The sequence below is a fragment of the Rutidosis leptorrhynchoides genome, chromosome 3, assembly GCF_046630445.1.
Source record: "Rutidosis leptorrhynchoides isolate AG116_Rl617_1_P2 chromosome 3, CSIRO_AGI_Rlap_v1, whole genome shotgun sequence".
NCBI classification, from domain to species: domain Eukaryota; kingdom Viridiplantae; phylum Streptophyta; class Magnoliopsida; order Asterales; family Asteraceae; genus Rutidosis; species Rutidosis leptorrhynchoides.
The window spans coordinates 376467592-376489917 of NC_092335.1; the positions used below are offsets into that span (position 1 = coordinate 376467592).

Below are 22326 nucleotides of genomic sequence, written 5' to 3' on the forward strand. Positions count from 1 at the left end.
TATATATATACACACACACATATATATGTGTATATATATATATATATATATATATATATATATATATATATATATATATATATATATATATATGTATACATATATATATATATATATATATATGTATACATATATATATACGTATATATATGTGTATACATATATATATATATATATACGTATATATATATATATACGTATATATATATATACGTATATATATATATATATATATATATATATATATGTGTATATATATGTGTGTGTATATATATATATATATATATATATGTACGTATATATATATATATGTATATATATATGTATGCGTATATATATATGTATATATATACGTATACATATATATATATATATAAGTACACGTGTATATATATATATATATATATACGTGTATATATATATATATATATATATATATATATATATATATATATATATATATATATATATATATATATATATATATGAACATTTAAAAAAACTTTTAGAGCGTATAATCAACAGCCATATGTTAATAACTAATTCCAACCTCGTTTTCAGCCAATTTATAATTCACCTATTCACACATCTTCGGAAACACCATCCAGGGAAGTCGAAGAAACCAAACCCGATCCCCAACCTGACGACCCGAAAGGAAAACAAACCAAAAAGGGTTAGAATGGTGTGCACCGATGAAGAATGTAGGATTTTGGACCGAGAGTTAGAGACGTGTTTCTCAATATCTTAATGACGGAAACTTTCAAACAGAAGAGGATCTCTATCCGAAAACAATACAACTCACTCGTTAACGAGCCACGGCGAGCAGATCAATTATCCGGGAAATGAAGTAAGATGTCAAAAGACGTCAAGGCATTCATAGGAGTTTACTCCAAACTTGCATCACATTGATAAAGTGGACATTCGGATGCGAATATCATGGCGTAAGCAAGAAAGGCCTTTAAACAACAAACGATTACCAAGTTCATATAAATAGTGATTTGTAAATTAACAGGATACGAGACATTTCACACATTAATGTACATCTTGTTTGTTATACTTTGTACCAACTTAAAGAAAATTTCTCTTTTGTTTCTCTCATATTCATTTTCTTTTCATCAAGTTCAGGGTGACATTTCGACCAAACCTGTGATAAGGCTTTCATGTTTAAGTTACCCGAGAGAGTGGGTATTTTTAGTAAGAACTATAAGGCCTAATCGGGTTATCCTATAAACTGTTTTCAACCAATTTCTTGACCACCCAAGAGTACTCGTAGTGAAATTTGAACCTGAAACTTCTTGTGGTCAAACCCATACAAACACTTGCCAATTTCCCCCAATACAGTTATTGAACACCCGCGTTCTCACCGCTAACGAGACAAGGAAGCACGTATAACATTATTTCAGATTATAGATGTAGAATCTCATGATGATGTTACATCATATCAATGAATGTACTAACCCCTCGGAATTGAGTAAAAGTTTTTTGTATCATCTTGATATGCTGTTATGTTAGTATATCAGTTCACTTCACTTGATGCTTGAAGACATATTGTTTACAAATCATACTGTAATATTTTCCGAAAATCTTGACAAAAGTAATTGCTTCCACTTAACTATGAGCGCGAATATGCCGAACGCAGGAAGATGAATTAACCCCAGTCCGAAATACCTGAAACGAGTCACTGATTCCATGAGTTAGACTGTTAGAGTATCTAAACACATATTCGCACCCTCCAAGATTATAGAATTATCAAGAATGCAAACTAGTTAATATCGGTCTATACAATTAAACGCTCCTTTTCAACATTATATGTTTCAACGATATTTTATGTTAAAAAATGCTATGATCTAAACAAATAATGTAAAGTATAATCACAAAAATCATACCAGATGGGAGCATATGGAGATGATAAATCAAGGAAGACATATGGCCACCTGCAATAACAAAGAACATGCCAACTTTAACTACTTAGGCCATGTTTGATTTGGACTAAATGAAGTTAATAGAATGGAACATAATATGGAGAGTAATAGATGGGTGTTTGTTTTTAACTTACTAGATAAGACGCATCTTAATAAAAAAATTACACATGAGTGTGTTTAGATTTTAGTCATAAATTTTTAAAATTTATTATTACTTTTACAACTAACCCCGGAAATTTTCTAATGATTTGCTAGTGGCGGCAGTTTTGACCCGATTACCTATACATGGGTCAATTTGAATTAGGTTATATCTCAAATGGGTATAATAAATAAGTTCTGCTAAAAGGAATGCGGATTATTGGTTGAAAAAGTTGAAAGCTGTTCAAAGTCAACTCATAATGCATACACACTCCTAAATCATTTTACATCGTACAACTGATCACTAGTTTAATAATGATGTATTGTAATCATAATTAACGTATTAGTTACTTACAGTATATTAATAAAACTTTCGCGGACCAACCTAACCTGTTACACTGCTATTACAATGAAAAATTGGAGTCGGATAATGGGCTGTGTATGAGTTGAAACCGATCAGATTGGGTTGACACGAAACTTTCTGTTCAATTTTTCTTTATAAATTTTCCATCAATAACTAGTGTGTCAAACTGACCATGTTTATGTACATTATTTCGACATCAATCCATATTTTGGATCAGATGATTTAGCAGGTTATGCAAAAAAAAAAAAAAAAAAATTATATATAATACTAAAAAAAAAAAAATGACTTACCGCATTGAAACACAAGCATGAAGAATCCATTGGAAGATAACAAATATACATGTCCATAGAGCAAAGTATGCTAAACGGAAGAAAGGAAACCGCTGATAAAGAACTCACAATAACCATGTTAGTAACAAAAAATATGTACATTTGCAAACGACACGATCTATACTGATTTTATACATCTTGTAGTGTTAATTTGAACAAAATTACACTTATTGAGTAACCTTTTTCTTGGCTCATATTTTCGTTATTTAAGAACTTTCACTTAATGATAAATATATATTTTATATAGTAATAATTAGTAGGTTGCTTTGATTAATTACATACATACAAGCTTCTAAGTAGCATGAAATTCCAAAAACTTACCAGGCGATTTAGAATCACTTCAATGAGTAGAAGAACAGCATTAACTGAATGCAAACTAACATTTAGCTGCAACAAACAAGGATAATATTCAATCAATTAATAAGTTTATATACAAAGACTGGACAAACATGAAGTTTAGTGAAAAATAATAAATCAAACGAAGACCTTACAAAATTAAATCTGTAAGCTGCAGGAAGAAGAAATGGACAGATTATGAACCAAAAGACACTATCTGTCAGTCCCACAGCACCTGCACTCATCTGTTATTAAATAAACAGTGCGAAAAATTATAAATCTAAAAAAGAAAACTTAATTCTAAAAACAAAAACAGGAAAAAAATTACACCTCGAAACCTACCTGGAAGACAATTAGACACAAATATCCACATAAATCAGCAGTTTTACGAACACGGACTTCAGCTTGATTACTTAGTTTGTTAGGCATATGATGAGGATCCAAATTATCTTCTATTAAAGGAGTCACTAACATGCCTCGCTCGGTGTCTAATCCCGCACAATCAATATTATCGTCACCGACTTCATTCCAAGATTGATAACAGCCGTAAATGGATAGTGATGATGCAAGCTAAAAACACTCATCATGCATGTATAAATGTGGTTAGTATAAAAAAGTAGTTTCTAAAACTTGTAGATTAAAATAGCAAACATTGCATACCCCAAAATATAGAGTGACCAAAGCAAATGTCCACCTATTTATCATCAAAAGATAACAAGATGTCAACAAAATTGGCATGTGTCCAAAAATTGATATAACAACCCATCTCTAGTATACTGATACACCTATTACTACATTTTTCACTCATTTTAGCAAGGTTAAACTTAACATTAGAAAGTTAACATGACATAAGAAGAAAAAACAAAATATACTACCAACACACACCTATAGAGTAAGGTAAGTGTGAGAATATTTTTTTTTAATGGCGATATTGACATCGAATGCTCTCATTTGTCACCCACACACGCGTTAGGAGGAAACTCTTCACACATCATCGCCGCATTGGGTACCCGGTGTGCTTTGGATTAAACTGAGTCTCTTAAGGCATGCACCGTATCACCCCAACAGAATCCTTGAAAAAACCCCCCCTCCCAGAATTGGAACCCTCGCCTATTATTTCAAGGGCGTGGGCCCGGAATCAACATAGGAGTTATACCACTCAGGCAATGCCTAAGGTAAGTGTGAGAATATTACCTAATACGGCCCTTTGGATGATTACAAGACCAAGTTTATGAGAGCTGATTGAGCCTTCTACCAGGTCCCATGCAACAGTATTAAGTCATGCATGAATTTAGGAAGAATAAGTAGACCACTCTTAGAAGCAATATTCACAAGTTCACATTTACATTTTTCTAGTTAATTACCCACTTTCTTCTTGATCTACTGTTTAGGATAGTAGACCAATTGCATTTGTTTTCATATTCAAATGTACTACTATTTGGTTATGAATGAAATATCATATAATCATTGTTTTCTCTTAATATATAGCTTTTATCATTTAGTGCTTTCGTCATACACTAAAACTTCTCCAAACACATCACTGAAACCACTACAAACTCTGAGAAAACATTACACTAACACCAGCAACAAACAACCAATTTCGACACCTAAACCAACCCTTCCTCTTTCAACGTAACCAATCCCCTCGATTGGCCTTTTCAACCTGATTAATGCTTCACATTCCACAACATCGGTTCAGCATAAAGTCTTCCTACGATGTGTGAAAATGGCAAGGAATTCATTCCAGTTATAGTTTAAGGACGGTGAATGGCTAACTCTTGTTGAATATTGTGGCACAAACCCTAAAGAAAATAGTAAAACAAATATTCGGGTGGTCTAGTTTCTAAGATTTACTAGTGGTTGTGTTATGGTGGTTGCAGTGATGAGTTGTAGAAGTTAACATGGCGGCCAACATTTCTTTTATAGAGGGAGGGAGGGTCTCGTTTGGGAAGCATGAAATGGTAAGGGAAGATGAAAGCACCATTTGCTAGAAGCACAATCAAGTTGTTAACAAATAAGAACAATTAAAGCAATTTTAAGATGTTTCATTCATATCCCATAAGTACATTTAGATTAAAAAAAAAAAAAGAAAAACAAATGCAACTCGTCTACTATTCTAATCTTTAGAATCAATACTAAGAACGTTGGTTGGACATTAACTGGCAACGGGTAACCAAAATATGTAAAGATTGGAACAACGCTTCTAAGTGTGGTGTACATATCTTTTTAAAATCATGCATCACTTGTACTCTTTCAAATTGTATGGGGACATTTCAGAAAGCTCGATAAACTCTTGTTGACTTGGTCTTCCAATCATCTAAAGGGTTGTATTAGTAGCAGAACGCTCGAATACGTAATATTACAATCATATAGGAGACAGATTAGCAAAGTTGACATCTATCTATCTCAATATTCGATGTTTGATGGGGATGAAGTTGAAGACACAAATTCGCATAATTGCATTGGGAGATCTACAAATTAACTTGTGATTCATACTTTATAATGCTTAAAACTATCATCCCTATTTGAATAGGGATATGAAGGTATAGACTCAAACTTATAATATAAGTGTCGTCACATGATCCTTAGTTCCTTACTACGTCATATTTGTCAACTTATACGATTCCAAATTGTAAGAAAATTATTCAAATTAGAGAACCAGAGTGGAATTTTAATTTTAGATTTCACAGCATGAACAAACGGAATGCAATTTCCGGTATGGTTGACTAACTTAGACTAAGGCTAACTGTGTATTTGACCCTGGGTGGTAATTAATCTAAAACTGGATGGACATAAGAGGTCATCGGTCCACCGTTTACTGGACGTAAATCACTAAATGCATGGAATAACATAAGACGCCACTAAACTCGTGTGTATTGCAATAGGATTAAAGTAATAACACATAAAAAACACCATTTTGTCCACAATTAGAAGCACGCTTGTGAGTAGTCAACATGTAACATATATCGTTTGTCTAATGCATAAACAAGTAATATTTTTATATGTATAAGTACTTACTGAGTGTAATAGAAAAATGCTCCGACTCCAACGACAGCCAGATTAGTAATTAAAATTGCTGATAACAAACCAAAAGCGATTAATCTGTACGCAAGCAGCCAACCAGGATGCACTGCTTTCAACGAAGTTGTCCAAGTTTCATCCTCATATAAAATCCCAATAGGTTCAAACTCTGACTCATCATCACGTCGTTGACTTTTCTTTTTGTTCACCACTTCAAATTTAGTTATCAAGATCCCAGCTGTTATAATAATGATGACAACCCATAACGCACAAAGGAGGAACCTCCAATTCAACCAGTAACTCGGGTCAGTTGTATCATCCATCAGTGGTCACTAATAATAAGATATTAAATAAAAATGAGTTAATAGTTGCTGCTATACCTTTTAGAGTAATTACGCCGTACATTTTTTTATTTTATTTTTTTGGCGAAAAAACATAAACTTTATAGCCAAAAAACTTAATTACGGATTTACGGCTACATGTCGATATTAATGACATTTGCTAATTTCTTTTACATTCTTATTCAGTTTCTTCATAAACAAATACCTCCTATTCTTGCATTGTGGTTGCCCTATGAAATAGAGTTGAGTTTGCTTTTCATAACAACCAATACACATTTTCTCAACACGATAAAGTAAACAGTAAAATCACTAATGATAGCAACCAAACTGAAGTTAATTCTGTTGTAGAACACCAAAATCGTTTCATATTTGGATCCAGATAGCTTCTCATTCACTCCAAAGGTCAAAATGAACATGTACGGTTACGGTGCATATTAATTTAATTAATAATTTTTCTTTTTTTTTAAAGACAAGATGTTGGCATCAAATACTCTCATTTACCACGCGCACACGCACTTTTAGGCAGAAACCCCATACTAGTTAATTACAAGTTATCACTGTGAAAATTGCCGTTGAATAATCCAACATTAAAAACAAAACTTGAGAAAAGTATAACATCATAACGTAGAGATTATAAGTATTGAATACGTATCTATACCTAAATGTAATCAAAGTCAACTAACGAAATCAAATTTTGTAAATCAGTAAATATGAACACTGAAATTTGTTGCTAGCTAACCTGATATTAGTTCATGACTGTTGATAAAGATGGATCTTCCACGGATAGCGTGATCAGGAGAATGATTTGAAAAAAATGGCAGTTGCGAGCGAATTGCGATTGAAGAGCAGACTATACGAAAGGAAGTTTCAATTTAGACCTTCGATAATTGATAAGTTACATCATGATTAGTTTCACACAAGTGATAAAAAGTTACAAATACACCTTTGTAGTTTTTTTCATTTTTTTACCGTCGTGGATGAGTCTTCGAGACCGTTAGTATTGCGTCTCCGGAATCGCTTCTTGTTGCGTATCCATTCCATTTCCGGTTGAGTTGTTGGACGGACATGTTGTAGTTGAAATTGATTAAAACCTCCTTGATTACCTTAAAATTGTGTAACACACTCGATACTTGATTTTGTTGATTGAAATGTTGGATCGCTCGTTGTTGTTCCATAAAAATGTGGTTTTGTTATTCAGGTGTTAGGTTTCGAAATTGATGGCTAACTATGAAAATTTGATGAAGATTGTTTGGATTTGACCAAGGTCGTCTCAACAATTTAAAGGTCATAGACTAAACTAAAAATGAGTTCATTTATACGTTAAAATTGTTTACTACGCATAAAAAATAATACTCTAATTTATCTATTTGTTGATTCATTACGAAAAGAGATAAACACGGCGCTCTTCGTAAGGATATAAGTTTAATATAAACTATTTATATTTTTAATGGGATGGTAAAGAAAATAAACAGAGAACAAATACTATGATTTGATCAAGTGTACAGAGATGAGATACATCCAATCACATAAAAACAAGATCTAAGAATTATGGGAAGACTTTGATTTATTTATCTCTCTCTATTCATAAAGATAGAGGCTGAATTCTCTCTACGATTACAATCTCAAAGTAAAAGCAGAGGCAATAAAAAATCTCTCTTTTCTTACATACAAGTTCGTAAGATAGAGGCCTAAATGACCCATTGGGTTTACATCCCTATTTATAGGAACAAAATATAACATAACTAATCCTAATTATTACATAACTATGACTCATAATAAATTAGAAGTTATTTTATTCCTTTTTTATTATTACTTCTTCAAGAAGTAATATTTTCCGTTTAAAGCTGAACCCAACACAAATTCGAATCCAACTAGTATTCCTTGTTTCTCGGATTTAGTTAGTAGATCGTCTCGGATCATACCTCCCCTTCTCCGGAAAGATCGACTCCTGTAGATCTTCTTTTCCACGACCGTCTTTAATTGATGATTTTTTTTTCTTTTCCCTTTCTCTAGAGATCATAAAATTCTCATTGCTCTTTTTTTTCTTTCTTTTGTGATTGACAAAGTCTTTAATCGTCAACTCGTTTTTCTCTTTTCTCTATCTTCTTTTTATACAAAAGAAGATGCAATTTTCTCCATGTATATATATATATATTACCATAAACATGAGCTGCTCTTCCACTATCTTTTATTGGTAACAAAAGAAAATTAGAAGGCTTTTTTTTTTCTTTCTCTCCCGAAAATATTTATTCCATGAGACTAGGAGCTCTTTTTTTTCTTCTCTTTTTTTTCAACAAAAGAAGAGTTAGTCTTCTCATATCCACATTATGTAAACATGACAAAATTTTAGATATTTGTCAATATCCATATTATTTTTCTTGTCTTCTTGTCTTCTTTTCTTCTTATTTTTTCTTTTCTTTCCTTTTCTTGGCCATTCCTTGAAATTTTGAACAACTCGCAGAAGCTTTGTAGTTGATCACCGTAGGAACTATGCTCTGATACCACTTGATCCGTTACGAAAAGAGATAAACACGACGCTCTTCGTAAGGATATAAGTTTAATATAAACTATTTATATTTTCAATGAGATGGTAAAGAAAATAAACACAGAACAAATACTATGATTTGATCACGTGTACAGAGATGAGATACATCCAATCACATAAAAACAAGATCTAACAATTATGGGAAGACTTTGATTTATTTATCTCTCTCTATACGTAAAGATAGAGGCTGAATTCTCTCTACGATTACAATCTCAAAGTAAAAGCAGAGGCAATAAAAAATCTCTCTTTTCTTACATACAAGTTCGTAAGATAGAGGCCCGAATGACCCATTGGGTTTACATCCCTATTTATAGGAACAAAATATAACATAACTAATCCTAATTATTACATAACTAGGACTCATAATAAATTAGAAGTTATTTTATTCCTTTTTTATTATTACTTCTTCAAGAAGTAATATTTCCCGTTTGAAGCTGCACCCACACAAATTCGAATCCAACTCGTATTCCTTGTTTCTCGGATTTAGTTAGTAGATCGTCTCGGATCATACCTCCCCTTCTCCGGCAAGATCGACTCCTGTAGATTTTCTTTTCCACGACCGTCTTCAATTGATGATTTGTTTTTCTTTTCCCTTTCTCTATAGATCATAAAATTCTCATTGCTCTTTTTTTTTCGTTCTTTTATGATTGACAAAGTCTTTAATCGTCAACTCGTTTTTCTCTTTTCTCTTTTCTCTATCTTCTTTTTATACAAAAGAAATGTAATTTTCTCCATGTATATATATTACCATAAATATGGGCTTCTCTTCCACTATCTTTTATTGGTAACAAAAGAAAATTAGAATGCTTTTTTTTTCTTTCTCTCCCAAAAATATTTATTCCATGGGACTAGAATCTCTTTTTTTTCTTCTCTTTTTTTTCAACAAAAGAAGAGTTAGTCTTCTCATGTTCACATTATGTAAACATGACAAAATTTAAGATATTTATCAATATCCATATTTTTTTTCTTGTCTTCTTTTCTTCTTATTTTTCCTTTTCTTGGCCATTCCTTTAAATTTTGAACAACTCGCGGAAGCTTTGTAGTTGATCATCGTAGGAACGATGCTCTGATACCACTTGATCCGTTACGAAAAGAGATAAACACGACGCTCTTCGTAAGGATATAAGTTTAATATAAACTATTTATATTTTTAATGGGATGGTAAAGAAAATAAACAAAGAACAAATACTATGATTTGATCACGTGTACAGAGATGAGATACATCCAATCACATAAAAACAAGATCTAACAATTATGGGAAGACTTTGATTTATTTATCTCTCTATACGTAAAGATAGAGGCTGAATTCTCTCTACAATTACAATCTCAAAGTAAAAGCAGATGCAATAAAAAATCTCTCTTCTATTACATACAAGTTCGTAAGATAGAGGCCTGAATGACCCATTGGGTTTACATCCCTATTTATAGGTACAAAATATAACATAACTAATCCTAATTATTACATAACTAGGACTCATAATAAATTAGAAGTTATTTTATTCCTTTTTTATTATTACTTCTTCAAGAAGTAATATTTCCCGTTTAAAGCTGAACCCAACACAAATTCGAATCCAACTCGTATTCCTTGTTTCTCGGATTTAGTTAGTAGATCGTCTCGGATCATACCTCCCCTTCTCCGGCAAGATTGACTCCTGTAGATCTTCTTTTCCACGACCGTCTTCAATTGATGATTTTTTTTTCTTTTCCATTTCTCTAAAGATCATAAAATTCTCATTGCTCTTTTTTTTTCTTTCTTTTGTGATTGACAAAGTCTTTAATCGTCAACTCATTTTTCTCTTTTCTCTATCTTCTTTTTGTTGATGCATTTTCTGTAAGTCCCTAGACATCTATCTTACGTTTGTGATTAGTACTTCAGTTTATGGGCTACCATGATCGCTCGTTATTATCCTATATGTGTTTATATGTGGTTACAGATACAGCAGGAAAACGATAATGATGTTTGACTTTATTAGACTCAGTCAGACGTACGAGTGAAGCCTCACTCGTACGGATGACAAGCTTATACGCACGAGTGTGCTGAGCTGAGTCACAAACATAATCAGTGTAAACATACACGAGTGAGTGATCAGCCGCACGGCTGAGACAGCCCACTCGTACGAGTGAGGCCTGACTCGCGCGATTGACTCAACAGCAGGGGTATATAAGTGTTCATGTTCTTCATTTTAGGTTAAGCCTCTCATTACACACACATCACTCAGATCTAGTAGCCTGTCCGATTCTCTCTCAACCCAAATCACTCAAGAGGTGAATAATAGCTCTAGGCGTTAATCTAATCAAACATCCATTGTTGTGGTTTGACTTAATTAATCCCAAAAAGCATTTCATATTCACTAGAGGGTTTGATTCACTAATTCCGCCATTGGGTGAGTTAAATCTGTTAATTTCGAAGTTCCTAGTCATGTTTCATCATTGGTATCAGAGCTGAGGTTGTGATTTCAACATCATCCTAGTGATTTTTGGTGATTAAAGAGTTTATTATTTGGGTTTTTGAGTTTAGAGTGATTTTGATCTAAAAGGAATCATTTTTACGTGTGTAATTGTGATTAGAGAGTTTGTTTATGTTAGTTTAGCGCTAATCCAGCTTGTGGACGAAGAAATTGAGGTTTAACATCAGTTTCTAGGATTTTAGAGTGAATTAGGTTGAACAGCAACCCACACGAGTGGGTCAGTGAAAATTTTCTCACTCGCACGGTTGACCTCACTCGTGAACTCACACGCACGGTTTAGCATAACCTTAGTTAGGTTAAGTGACTACAGTATGATCACACGAGTGATCATACGGTTGACTGTTAAACGTACGAGTGATCACACGGTTGATCCTTACTCACACGTCTGAGATTTAGTGTTGGTTCTTTTTGGTTGGTTAGGTCATAAGTACGATTAAGTCGTGACACGTACGCTTGAGGTAGTGACACGTACGCGTGAGGTAGTGACTCGTACGCTTGAGATCCTGAACCGCACGGTTTACCTGTTTTGGTAATATTCTCAAGATGTTTAATTCGAACGATTATGCGTTATCTGCACCGTTAGTTCAGAGTATTACGAATATGACTCAACGATTACTCCTTGCTGAGAGTGAATCCGGAAGTGGTACGAAATGTCCAAGATTAATGAATATGGATAACTATTCTACTTGGAAGTCTAGATTTAAAATTTGGTCTGATGGTCAGGACACGAAGCTTTGGAAGTACATTGAAACCGAATTTCAATGGCCACGTTTGTAGTGACCCGACAAAATCGTCATTGATGGCGCCATCTACTTAGGTCCCATTACGTGGTCATAAGTCTTTAAAACAACGTTTGACTAAAAATATGTCGCATTCATTTCAAATGTAAAGATTGTTTCAAAGTTTACAAGATTAGTTCACCCACAAGTTACGTTACAATGTTATAAGTACAATTGAAACCTATGCGACACAATTTAAAAGTAGCCAAAAGACGCTCCATGTATGCATATATACTCGACATCCAATGCAAGTATCAAAATAATGAGCGGAAGCATGTATCACAAAACGTTGAAGGACCTGAGAAAAACATAGAAATCTGTCAACGAAAATGTTGGTGAAATCATAGGTTTAAGTAAGTAAGTAAGTACAAATGAACCACAAGATTTATATCATTGAAATAATAGTAAACCATTCTAAAATGTGTTATCAAGAGCACCCAATTATCAAGGCTTAACTTTCCATCCATAGAACCCCATCACAACAGTGTTAGAACATACACTGTTTCTCAAAAATATATTTCATCCGAATAACGGTAGCGAACCGTCCGAATGAGGGTTTGTCAAACCCATATGGCCATACTACATAAGTTCTCGCTTACACCCGGCAAGTGTAACTAAAGATAATCGAATTGAGGATTTTTGTTCTAACTCGTATGTAGAATGTTTGTTTTCGTACTTGTGTTCACTTTGTAAAATGAAACGTTTATGTTTTCTCATCCCAAATGTAAGTTTAAAAGAGTAAAGGTGGGACTATGATCTCACCTTGAGTGCACGAGTAATAAAGTACTTCACAAGTAAACGTGTGCAAGGACAATTGCTAGTCTTGACCTAAACAAGTAGGTTGTATCAATAACGGTAAACACAATGGGTCAAAGTTGTTCAATTAGTCCTATGGCTCGTTACGACTCGATTACATATAGCATGTGAATCACGTTGCCAAGTTTCATGCATGATCCAAATGTAAAAGCATGTTAGGATGATTGCATAAGTATTTGGTTAAGTTTGACTAAAGGTCAAACTTGGTCAAAGTCAAAGTCAACGGGTCGGGTCGGGTGTCCGACAATTTTTCCATGATGAGAAATCATATATGAGCATGTTATCCAAATTCCATGTTAATCGGAGTTGCGGTTAAGCGAGAAACGAATTTATGAAAAATAAAACAAAAAGAAAGTTTGGCCAGGGAATGTGCGCGGCGCGCGCAGGTATGCGCGGCACGCACTAAAGCGTGGAATCAGGTCAGAAATTTATCTAAAGGGGTAAGCATCTGAAGCTTCACATTTGCGCGGCGTGCAAAAGGGTGCGCGGCGCGCATTCCTGGAAAAATGCTGGTTGCAGTATTTTTGTTAAGTCTCGAACCAAAACTCAATTTAACATAACTCATGGACCGAAAACATTCAAAATGCATGCCATACATCGTTGGAAAGGTAATTTAACGAGGAGTACAACTAAACACATATCATCAATCATTTTTTTTTTGCATTTACAACAATCAAAACCACATTAAATGTTCATCATTAATGATATTCAAGCTCATAAATGCAACCAATGATTCGGAACCCAAATGCACACATATAATACTCCGTTTCGTAGGTAATTACGCATACAATGCTAATATACACTTACAACTAACCTTGTAAAGCATTCAATGCGTTTAAATTCCATTTTACTTCTATCAAACCCGAACTCAAAATCACAAATTTAACAATTATGTTTATGAAGCTAATCCATGCCTACCTACATACCAAATTGAAGCTAGTGATGCTAGGAACACATTTAATACATGCACTTTTAACATCTAACAACATTTAAGCAATCGAATCTCAAAATAAAACACACCCATTTCAAGTTTAAGCTAGTTACATCAAAATGACGAGAACAAGCATATAAATCATATATTCATGTTAGACTTGAGCCATAGACACTAATTAACACTTTTATAAGTCAAAATTATCAAGAACACAAAATCTAGTATTCTTAGAAAGTTACCCAAATGTGATGAAATCGGTATGGAATCGAAGAGGAAGATGCAAGGATTCCAAATATGTAATTCGTTTTGTGAAACACTTGCTAGATCGGAAATAGATGATGATTCTTTGTTTTGGTGTTTGAGAGAAAAAGGTGAAAGTAGGAGAATGATAACGCCAAAATTATACATGTTTATTGTCGTTATTTCGATCCAATGTTGTTCCATTTGTATGTAATTGTTATACGTATGTATTGTAATTCATGTACATTTGTAAAAAGTCCATTGTGAATGAATAAATGAAGACCAACAGCGAAAACAGAGTGAAAACGAAGATCAAATGCGTAAAACAGCCCGAAACCACTGAAACAGGTCCAAATGCGGCGCATCTCTCTTAGATGCGGCGCATCTTTACACCAAATAACTCCCGACAGTTTCAGATGCGGAGCATGAAGACTTCTGGGCCAAAACAGCAATAGATGCGGCGCATCTGAGATGGATGCGGCGCATCCAAGCCAGATGTGGCGCATCTGTCCCAGATGCGGCGCATCTGACCCCCTACCGACAGTCCTGAGTGCAGAATCGAGCTGGAATCTACTAAACGTAAAGAGATGCGGCGCATCCCAAAGAGATGCGGCGCATCTGGCCACTTTCTGGCCAAAATACCTAACTTTTTAGGCTATTTAATGAAGCAAATGGTTACTTACTTGAGAGACCTTCACTACTACGTTCTCCCCCAGTTTTAAGACGATTTTCAAGGTCCAAGGAAGGCTGCAAGTTAATCTCCACTCTTTCAACATCAATATTAAGCTAGGATCGTTTATCGCAATTGGTACTATTGTTCTATATCTTTTTAACATGAATTCAACTTGTATTTACTGTTTCATTAGTTCTACTATGATTATGTTAGGCTAAAAGCCTTGTGTGTTTGCTTCAATGTAAGATTTATGGCTTGGGATTGTTCTATACTTTGATGTTATGCTAGTTATACATATGTTTGATTGATTTAATTATCTAGTTCAACCGTAAGAACCATTGTTATGCATGTTTAGATCATTACTTCAATTATATAGATTGCAACCTATTAATGTGAGTTAACTAGGAAAACAATCTATACTTCAATACATCTAGTAATCTAGACGATTAGATACATACACTTAAGTGATTTTGTTATGTGTTTAATTCGGTAATTGAATAAGTTCCAAAGCAACATAGTTATGAAATTACCTCAAGTGATTGTTGTAATTAAGATTTCACGTGAGTTTAACCGGGTTGAATCTAGTTAGTTAATCAATCTAAATCACCATGTTCTTTCAAGAAATCCATTGTTGTAACTATCTTTATATTCTAGTTCAATTATACGAGTTATGACTTGATTTATGTGAATTTATCTAAGGCTATAATTTGTACTTCAACACCTAGTGATCTAGACACCTATATGTGAATATAGGATGGTAATTGGATGATATTTAGGTTTTACAATCATGTAGTTTACTTAGAGTGATCTTAGTAAACTAGGTTTTATGTGAATTTAACCAAGAAAGAATCCTGTTGATTAAACATAGTTCTTAAATTTATAGATATTGTGAAATTAATATAAACTACTCTTTTGTAACTATCGCATAACGGTTTTAATTATAAAAGAACAATCCCTGTCATCTATCAAGCATAGAAGTAAACACCGCATTCTCATTATTGTCTTTCATTATATTTATTTACTGTTTCGTTAAACAAAAACACAACTTCAAATATAAACTCCTTTTTTTAGAATAATTAATCGTGGTAAAATCATTTAAACAAACTTCTCCCTGTGGATCGAACTGGTCAATTTACTTGCTAGTTACTACATGATCGGGTTTTAGTTGCCTGTATTATGTGTTAATTATTAAGCATATTGTCTACATTTTAAAGGTTACGTCTTAACACATCAACTTTTTGGCGCCGCTGCCGGGGAGCGGTTTTGTTAAAAGATTTTAATAAACTTTGAATTATTCGATCCTTTTGTAGGAATTCAATTCCTAGAAAAGTTACTTTTTATTGTAAGCTTGTATTTTTTTGCAATTGGTTTGTTTGTGTTGTTGTGATTGCAGGATAGGCATTAGTGCATGAATCTACGTTCTTCTAACTCTAATTTAATTCATTCATATCCTGAACCTGAAAGAGAACTTCACGAACGCTTAAGAGCTCAAGAAGTAGAATCTCTTGCTCAAGGTTTAGAATCACTTTCGTTAGATTCTAACTCTGAACCAATTGTTCAACCAATCATCGAGCCAGTCATTAAAGAAGAGGAAGAGATGACTGCTACAAATCAAACGATGGATGCTTTGATGAAGGCAACAAGGACAGGACAAGGCCACGTAATTGTTCAACCTACGATGACTGATGGTTTTGAAATAAAGGGACAATTTCTCCACATGGTGACTAATACATGTCAATTCGGTGGAGCCCCAAATGAGGATGCTAACGAACATCTTCGTAAGTTTGTAAGCATTTGCAAGCTTTTCAAAATCAAAGATGTCTCCGATGAAGTTGCATGTCTAAAAATCTTTCCATGGTCCCTAAAGGATGATGCAAGAGATTGGCTAGACTCATTACCGGAAGGTTATATTGAAAACTGGAATGATATGATGGACAAATTTTTGTCAGAATTCTTCCCCGCTTCGAAAGCAGCAAAATTGCAAAGTGACATAAATCACTTCAAGCAAAAGTCTAACCAGACTCTTTATGAAGCTTGGACCCGATTTAATAAAATGCTTAGGGTATGTCCTCAACACGGGTTGAACACATTCCAAAAAGTCCAAATTTTCTATAAAGGAGTCAATGTGGCTACCCGGAAGGATATAGATGTTGCAGCAGGAGGATCAATCATGAAAAAAAACGCCCGAAGACGCTCACACGATAATTGCCGATATAACAGCCCATTCTCATAATTGGCATCAGGAGATGGAATTCTCTAGATCGTCAACAGTTGCTAATGTCGAAAGCAACGATGAAATCGCTGCTTTAAAAGTTCAATTGGCAAATCAAGCAAGGCAAATCGAGAAGGTAACCAAAGAAATGCACGCTATCAGGGTAGGGTGCGAGTTGTGCCAAGGTCCCCACCTCACACGAGATTGCGACCAAACGACGATGGAAGAGCAAGCAAATTTCCTAGGTTACATGCGAAAAGGTGAGATGAATTTTGACGACTTTCCGGCGGTTGAAGCAAATAACCAGAAATATCCTCCTGTCAACAGTTATCAAATAGGAGGGCCTTCAAGTTCAAACAACAACTACCATGGAGGGAATGCAGGTTACCAAAATAACCGAAATTTCCAGAATCAAAATCAAAGAAATACACCACCGGGTTACAATCATCTAAACAATCGTAATCAACCGCCACGAAATTACCAAAATAATTTCCAACACAATCAACCACAAGCACTTATACAACCACAACCTGAGAAGAAATCCGGTTTAGAATATCTGTTGAGAGATTTTATGGTTAAACACGAACAAAATTCAGAAATTCAAACTCAGCAAATTCGCAATCAACAAGCTACGATTCAAAACTTAGAAAGGGATGTTGGAAGGATCTCACAGTTACTAGCAGAGAGACCACCTGGTGCTCTCCCCTCAAATACTCAAGTGAATCCTAGTAACAATCAAACAAGGAATGAGCATGTAAATGCTATAACCACTAGAAGCGGTTTAACTACTAACCCGGAGACCCTTAAGTCCCCGGAAGTTCCCTTGTCTCCTTCTGTTTTGCAGGAGCCTGTTGATATAGATGAGCATGTTGAAAAAGAGCAAGAGAAAGGTGATCCACCGGAGGTCATATCGAAGAAAAGTGAAGAACCACCAGTGAAGGTGTACAAGGCACCCATTCCATACCCAAAAGCGTTGAAGAAAGACAGACTCGCGAGCCAATATCAGAAATTTGCGGATATGATCAAGCAAATCAGCATTAACATGCCACTCGCAGAGGTTCTTAAGGGTATGCCCCATTACAGGAAGTTTTTGAAAGATCTCATATCCTCGAAAGGAAAATACCAAGAAGTATCTGCCACATTCCTCCACGAGGAGTGTTCGGCCATCTTGAAAAAGCAAAATGTACCTCCAAAATTGGGAGATCCAGGTAGTTTTATCATACCATGTATGATGGGTGATTCGGTAGTGTATGATGCGCTAGCCGACCTAGGTGCAAGTGTTAACCTAATGCCTTACTCGTTATACTTGAAACTTGACTTAGGAGATTTGAAACCAACCCGGATGGGTATTCGATTAGCAAACCAATCATTTGATACCCCCATAGGTATAGCCGAGGATATTCTTGTAAAAGTTGGCTCACTTGTCTTTCCCGTCGACTTTGTTATTCTAGAAATGCAAGAGGACAAAAAAGTTCCTATCATTTTAGGACGTCCTTTCCTTAACACTGCAGATGCTATCATTAATGTCCAAAAAGAACAATTAAGTCTAGGTGTGGGAGACGAGAGAATAGTTTGTAATATTGACAAAGCCATGAAAAGACCCACTTCCACCGATGACTCTTGTTTTCAAATTGATGTTATAAACTTTTGTGTTGAGAATGAATGACAGGAGCTACTTGAAATTGATACCTCGGGGTTTGCCCCGGTGAGTGAAAGTGAATATTTCAATATTGATGAGGATTTTGATGAGTTGATGAAAGCGGTCACGGATGATGAGACCATGAAAGAAGAGTTTCCTAAGGAAGAAGAATCATTTGAAGATATCGAAAATAAAGATAGATTCCGAATAAAGAATTCCTTGGAAGAACCACCCGTACTAGAGCTTAAGGAGCTACCCAAACACTTGGAGTATGCTTACCTCGAAGGTACATCTCAATTGCCAGTAATTATTGCTTCACATCTTTCCGGTAACGAGAAGAAAAGGTTAATCTCTGTTTTGAAAACCCATAAAAAGGCTATAGCCTGGAAAACGACCGACATTCCAGGGATAAACTCGTCTTATTGTACACATAAAATTCTCCTTGAAAATGACTTCAAACCAGTAGTACAAAGACAACGCAGGCTAAATCCCAACATGAAAGAGGTTATTAAAAGGAGGTAGTCAAGCTTCTTGACGCCGGGTTAATCTACCCCATCTCCGATAGTCCTTGGGTTAGTCCAGTACAAGTAGTACCCAAAAGGGGGGTACAACCGTTATTGTAAATGAAAAAGACGAACTCGTTCCAACTAGAACGGTTACCGGCTGGAGAGTCTGTATTGATTACAGGCGTCTCAATGATGCCACTAGAAAAGATCATTTCCCGTTACCTTTTATTGATCAAATGATTGAACGATTAGCGGGGAAAGAATACTATTGCTTTCTAGATGGTTTCTCTGGTTACTTCCAAATTCCAATTGATCCCAACGACCAAGAAAAGACCACATTCACTTGTCCTTTTGGGACCTTTGCCTATCGCCGCATGCCATTTGGTTTATTCAATGCACCCGGAACCTTTCAAAGGTGCATGATGGCAATTTTTGATGATATGGTAGAGGATTGTATGGAAGTCTTCATGGATGACTTTTTCGTGTTTGGAGACTCTTTTGAATCATGTCTTTTTAACCTTGAACGTATGCTTATCCGATGTGAGAAAGCAAATTTGGTCCTGAATTGGGAAAAATGCCACTTCATGGTGAAGGAGGGCATTGTACTTGGTCACAAAATATCTCGTGCGAGAATAGAGGTAGATAAAGCTAAAATTGAAGTTATCTCTAAGCTACCTATACCGACGAATGTCAAGGCAATTAGAAACTTTCTTGGTCACACGGGATTTTATAGGCGATTTATCAAAGATTTTTCTAAAATCGCCCGCCCATTGACCAAGCTTCTTGAAAAGGATGCTCCATTTGACTTTGATTCTAATTGCGAAAATGCATTCTCGATTCTAAAGTCAAAACTCACACAAGCTCCCATTATCGTATCTCCGGACTGGAGTATGCCATTTGAGCTAATGTGTGACACAAGCGACTATGCCTTAGGTGCTGTCTTAGAACAACGACCCGATAATCATTTTCTTCCAATTTATTATGCAAGCAAAACGCTAACGGGAGCTCAAATTAATTACACCACCACGGAAAAAGAGCTCCTAGCGGTTGTTTATGCGTTTGATAAATTTCGGTCATATTTGGTGTTGTCCAAAACCATTGTTTACACGGATCATTCGGCTCTTAGGTACTTATTCTCGAAACTAGATGCAAAACATCGTCTCATACGTTGGGTTCTTCTACTTCAAGAGTTTGACATTGAGATACGTGATAAGAAAGGAGCCGAGAATCTAGCCGCCGATCATTTATCCCGACTTGAAAACCCCGAATTAGATAAACTCGATGATACAATCATCAAGGACACATTTCCGGACGAATCTCTAATGAGGGTTGACGAGGAATCTGAAATCCCATGGTTTGCCCATTTTGCAAACTATCTTGCTTCAAGCATTCTTCAAAAAGGACTTTCTTATCAACAAAAGAAGAAATTCTTTGCGGATTTGAAGTCCTATTTCTGGGAACATCCCGACCTATTCCGTGTTGGTGCATACCAAATGATTCACCGTTGTGTGTACGGAAAAGAGGCTCAACAAATTCTCGAGCATTGCCATCAAGGGCCCACCGGCGGTCATTTCGGACCAAACCACACCGCAAGAAAAATCCTTGACTCAGGCTTTTATTGGCCTACGATCTTTAAAGATTCCCATAATTTTGTTCGGGTTTGCAATGCATGCCAACGAACGGGTAACATCACGAAAAAGGATGAGATGCCTCAAACCGGCATCCAAGTTTGTGAAATCTTTGATATTTGGGGAATCGATTTCATGGGACCATTTCCAAGTTCCCATAAGTGCAAATACATCCTAGTAGCCGTTGACTATGTATCTAAGTGGGCTGAAGCAAAAGCTTTACCTACGAATGATGCTAGGGTGGTGGTGAACTTCTTGAAAAATCTCTTCTCGCGCTTTGGAATCCCAAAAGCGCTCATATCCGATCGAGGAACTCATTTTGCCAACAACCTTCTTGAAAAGGTGTTGAAGAAGTATGGCGTAACTCATTTTTTCTCTACTCCGTACCACCCGCAAACGAGTGGTCAAGTGGAGAACACAAATCGTGCCTTGAAACGCATACTTGAGAAGACGGTTGATAACAACCCTAAGATTTGGCAACGCAAGTTGGATGATGCGTTGTGGGCCTTTAGGACTGCTTTTAAAATACCAATCAGTACCACACCATTTAGACTTGTATACGGTAAAGCATGCCATCTTCCGGTTGAAGTGGAACATAGAGCATACTGGGCATTAAAACTTTGTGATTTAGACATGGAAAAGGATGGTGAAAACCGATTCATGCAATTGCATGAATTGGAAGAGTTGAGGTTAGAAGCGTACGAGAATTCGAGCTCGTATAAGGAGAAAACGAAAAGGTGGCATGATGCCCGATTGAAAGAAGTGAAAGAATTTAAAACCGGTGATAAGGTTTTGGTTTTTAACTCACGGTTTAAATTTTCTCCCGGAAAGTTGAAGTCCCGATGGACGGGACCTTATTTGGTGAAACAAGCATTCCCATCGGGATATGTTGAGTTGTTTGGAAACGGAAATACTTTCAAGGTGAATGGTCATCGCTTGAAACTCTATTTCGATGGAGTGGACACCACGGTTCGAGATGACATCATCCTATTCCCCAACGCTAATTAGCTTGGGACGGAGTCGCGTGAACGACTCGTTAAACTTCACAACATGTATATAGTCCCACTCGTGTACGTTTTTTTAATATATTTGAGTGTTTTGAGTGATTTCTAAGTTATTATACGAACCAAGTTGTTTAGGGACCTTCCGAAATGTTTAAAACGCAAAAAAACGTCAAAAACTGGTGTAACAGGTGCAGATGCGCCGCATCTGTGATGGATGCGCCGCATCTGCAGACAAGAAAAACCCCGTGAACTTTGAATGCGCCGAGAAAGGGTCATGCGCCGCATTTGGACCATCTGATGCGCCGCATCTGCTTCAGATGCACCGCATCTGAGCCAGATGCACCGCATCTGCTACAGATGCGCCGCATCTGTGTCTGTATGTTGGTTTCTGCCCCATTTTTTTGCACAAATACGGGAGTTTATCATTTTTTCTC

The 22326-nt window shown here is 35.6% G+C and overlaps 1 protein-coding gene across 1 annotated transcript; it reads right to left on the minus strand.

Moving 5' to 3' along the window:
• Nucleotides 1-1282: 1282 nt before the first annotated feature.
• On the minus strand, nucleotides 1283-7257 carry LOC139897644 (uncharacterized). The gene is made up of 9 exons (XM_071880340.1): nucleotides 7191-7257; nucleotides 6108-6442; nucleotides 3750-3783; nucleotides 3432-3659; nucleotides 3245-3334; nucleotides 3075-3140; nucleotides 2715-2806; nucleotides 1887-1934; nucleotides 1283-1668 (listed from the first exon to the last, which is right to left on the minus strand). The coding sequence occupies exons 2-9, from the start codon at nucleotides 6431-6433 to the stop codon at nucleotides 1560-1562; spliced, it is 993 nt and encodes a 330-aa protein (XP_071736441.1). The 5' UTR covers nucleotides 6434-6442; nucleotides 7191-7257; the 3' UTR covers nucleotides 1283-1559.
• Between the last annotated feature and the right edge of the window lie 15069 nt (nucleotides 7258-22326).

Excerpts from the sequence above, each read along its gene's own strand:
- LOC139897644 (XM_071880340.1), bottom strand. The coding sequence starts at position 6,433 with ATGGATGATACAACTGACCCGAGTTACTGGTTGAATTGGAGGTTCCTC. Across the intron at positions 3,784-6,107 it reads GCATTTTTCTATTACACTCA|GTGGACATTTGCTTTGGTCA; the intron begins GTAAGTACTTAT and ends GATGATAAATAG. Across the intron at positions 3,335-3,431 it reads TGTGTCTAATTGTCTTCCAG|ATGAGTGCAGGTGCTGTGGG; the intron begins GTAGGTTTCGAG and ends ATTTAATAACAG.